The sequence below is a fragment of the Myotis yumanensis genome, unplaced genomic scaffold, assembly GCF_028538775.1.
Source record: "Myotis yumanensis isolate MYYU_CA2020_CCGP unplaced genomic scaffold, mMyoYum1.0.hap1 SCAF_4, whole genome shotgun sequence".
Taxonomy (NCBI): Eukaryota; Metazoa; Chordata; class Mammalia; order Chiroptera; family Vespertilionidae; genus Myotis; species Myotis yumanensis.
This window is the reverse complement of record NW_027223755.1, coordinates 93,086,015-93,089,320: the sequence shown is the minus strand read 5'-3', so window position 1 is coordinate 93,089,320 and position 3,306 is coordinate 93,086,015. Positions and strand designations below refer to the sequence as shown.

Genomic DNA, 3,306 nt, shown 5'->3' with positions numbered 1-3,306 from the left:
ATCTCTCAACCTAACCACACTTCTAATGAATTTATCTACCCAGCTCCCATTCCCCATCCATCCTTCCATCTAGTTAACCTGCCACCTATCTGTTTTTCTAATCAACCCATCCAACTTATTGGAAGAACTAGTCCAGCAATGTACCATATACACAACTGCCATATTTCTTCTCCCTCTTGGCTTGGAGGTTGCAGCCTTCGCCTCACTGCCCCCCAACGTCCAGCTGGGCAGCCCCTCTCACCCTTCCCCACCTGCATGAAAAGTACCTGAGCTTCGCCTCTTTTTTTTGTACACCTGCTGTCTCCTATTGACCACCTTCCTCTTTTTCACTTGTCCTTCCAAGTTCTTTCTGTTCTTGGTGTTGCTGCAGGAGTGGGTGGTGGGCCTCATGAGGCAGTGGTGGGAGTGCATGGTGTGTTTGTGATGCCTTGGTGGCGGGCTGGGGCTTGGACTCTGGTTTTGGTGGCCGGGTGGGCTGCGGTGGCCGGTTGGGCTTTTGCTGGAGACCCGGCTTCGGCTGCAACTCTGGCTCCGGCTGCAGCCATGGCTGCAGTTCTGGCAGTGGTGGCTGCAATTGCACTGGTTGCAGGTGTGGCTTTGGGGCCGAGAGTTGCTATGGGGCTGGGTGTGGGTGATGGGAGGGTTCTGTGTCTTGGTGTCCATGGGAGGCCACTTGTGGGGGCGCAGCGGCTGCCTCCTCCTCCTCCTCTTCTTCCAGCACACGCAGCTTTGCAGAGTCCCTAGCAACCCCCGGTTATATAGTTGGGCCCAATTGTGATGGCACAGACCATGGGGGTGTAACAGATGTGGCCTGGTTGGGACAAAGCCCCCTAACCCTTACACTAACCCCTAGGGCGGGGCAATGTTCAGGGGCCCTCTGGAGTAATCCCATCTGTTGGTTAAGAGTAGGGACCCTTGGGTCAGATTGAGCTGGTTCCCCATCACAGATCTACATTTTCCTTTCCTTATGGGTCACTCACCTGGGCTTTCATCCCTCCAAGTCCCAGTTCCCTGTCTTTGTAGAATGGGGACAATAAGAATGCCCATCTCTTAGGGATGCCAGACAAATTAAATGAGAGAATCTGTGTCCAGCAATTGGCTCAGGGACAGCCCACAGTAAGAGCTCAATAAACATTGCTAACATTCCAGCTCTTTTCTTACTTCCCCTAGCTGCTTAGAGGCCAGGGCACAGTCCTGACCTCAGTGGTTGATAAGATAGATACCTAGAGCAAGGATAGATGGGTGGGTAGGTGGATGGTGAATGGATTGGATGGCTTATTGGATGGATGAATGATAAGAATAATGGGAGTGGTCCTGGGGGCTGCCTGGCAAGCCCACCTCCCAGGCAAGATTTAAATTCTGGAGATTTAGCGCAAGGTTCAATCCCAGTGTGTGCTGATAGCTATCTAGGGTAGGTCACTTTGGTTTGTGAGACTTCCTTATCTGACAAAGGGATGTCATTCCTTCCTTCCTGGTATTCTTGTGAACCTGAAGTGCCTGTCAAGCCTCAGGAGGCACTTGGAAACCCTCTTCCTCCTTCAGATTCCTGCCCCTGACTCCACCCGCCTCCCTACTCAGGAAGCCTCACCTACAGTAGGAATCAGGCCCGCCCCACTTGGATCTCCAGGCACCTAGGGAAGAAAGCTCAATGGGTTTGCACACGAGACCCTGTGAGCACATAGCAGCCCAACCCTTCCCACGCCTTGGCTGGGAATCCATCCGTTCCATCCACTTAAAAAGACGGCGCTTAGCTCTTGGCCACTCTCAGCCTGCACTTGCCCCCCTCTTCCCCATGAAACTCCTTCAGTCTCCATCTCCCCTCCCCTGGCAGGCCCCCCAGCCCGCATCTACTTCTCCTTCTCTGTCCTCATGCACACTTTGCCTCTTGTTATGAGACTTTACTATCATCTGCTTTTATTACACTTTATTTCTTAACAAGCTTATCACATCATTCAAGTGACAGCCGCCCTCATTAACGGGCACTTTCTATGTAGCTGTGCTCGGGGCAACCCCTCCCCCCTTCTAGGCAGCTTTGTCCTTGAGTCTCACAGTGAGCCTTTGTAGTGGGTTGAATGGTGGCCCCCAAAAGATATGTCCAGGTCCTAACCCCAGAAACCTGTCAATATGACTGTATTTTGAAAAAGCATTTTTGTAGATGTAAGTTAAGAAGAGTGTATCTTGGTTATTAAGTGGGCCCTAATCCAATCACAGATGTTCTTTTTTTGTTAATCCTCACCTGAAGATATTCCCTCTTCCCCTCCCCCCGCCATTGATTTTTAGAGAGAGTGGAAGGGAAGGGAGAGAGAGAGAGGGAGAGAGAGAGAGACATGGATTGGTTGCCTCTTGCACATGCCCTGGCCCAGGCCAGATGGAGCCCAAGACCCTTCAGTCTGCAGACCAACACTCTAACCGTTGAGTCAAACTGACCAGAGCACAAGTGTTCTTATAAAACAGAAGAGAAGACACACGGGGAGAATAATCCACATAAAGTCAGAGGCAAAGATTAGAGTTATGCAGCCACAAGCCAAGGAACGCCTTGAGCTGCCATGAGCTGTACAAGGCAAGGAAGGATTCTCCCCTGGGACCTCTGGGGGAGAGGGGGATGGCTCAGCTGACTTCTTGATTTCAGACTTTGGCTTCCAGAATGAGAGAGGATAGATTTCTGTTGTTTTAAGCCATGAAGTTTGTGATCATTTGTTCTAGCAATCCTAAGAAACAAATGAACCCTAGAGACTGGCATGACTGTTACATTTTACAAAGAGGGAGCAGGCTCAGAGTCACAGATAGTCAGTGGCAGAGGCAGGATCCAAACCCAGGTCTGCCCCCCCCCCCCCCTTCCCCCTGTCCAGCCTTATGGTCACTGAGGGGCCTGAGGGGATTGCAGAGGCACATGCAGCTCTGTTCTAATGGCCTTGCCTTGTGTGGGCTCAGTGGGCGGGTTGGCCATGCTGTCCTGATTCTTTCTGGGTCCTCCTCCCCCCACACCTCCACTGCTGATTCCCCACTTCCACACGCCCGAGTGTGTAGAAGGACGGAGCCTGTGTTTTGTTCATCCTAGAGCCCATAGTGACTACAGAAGGGGCTTGACAAATATTTGACTGAATGGGCAGGTGGATCTCTGGGACTTAGATAAAAGGAAGAAGCTGGATGACTGAGTTACTGGGTCAGGGGTATGGGTAGGAATCCGTTAAGACTTGTAGACAGCGGGGCCTCCTGCTTTGGACATCACTTGCCCTCTGCCATCTGCAAGTCTTAACGGTGGCTTCCCCTCTGAGTAACCCAAGGCCTCCTTACCCCTAACACTCT

General features: G+C 51.7%; 1 protein-coding gene across 1 annotated transcript; it reads right to left on the bottom strand.

Moving 5' to 3' along the window:
- Positions 1-237: 237 nt before the first annotated feature.
- TNP2 (transition protein 2) lies at positions 238-663 on the bottom strand. The gene has a single exon (XM_070413760.1). The coding sequence runs from the start codon at positions 661-663 to the stop codon at positions 238-240; it is 426 nt and encodes a 141-aa protein (XP_070269861.1).
- Positions 664-3,306: the final 2,643 nt, after the last annotated feature.

Coding starts and splice junctions, on each gene's coding strand:
- TNP2 (XM_070413760.1), bottom strand. CDS start 663: ATGGACACCAAGACACAGAACCCTCCCATCACCCACACCCAGCCCCAT.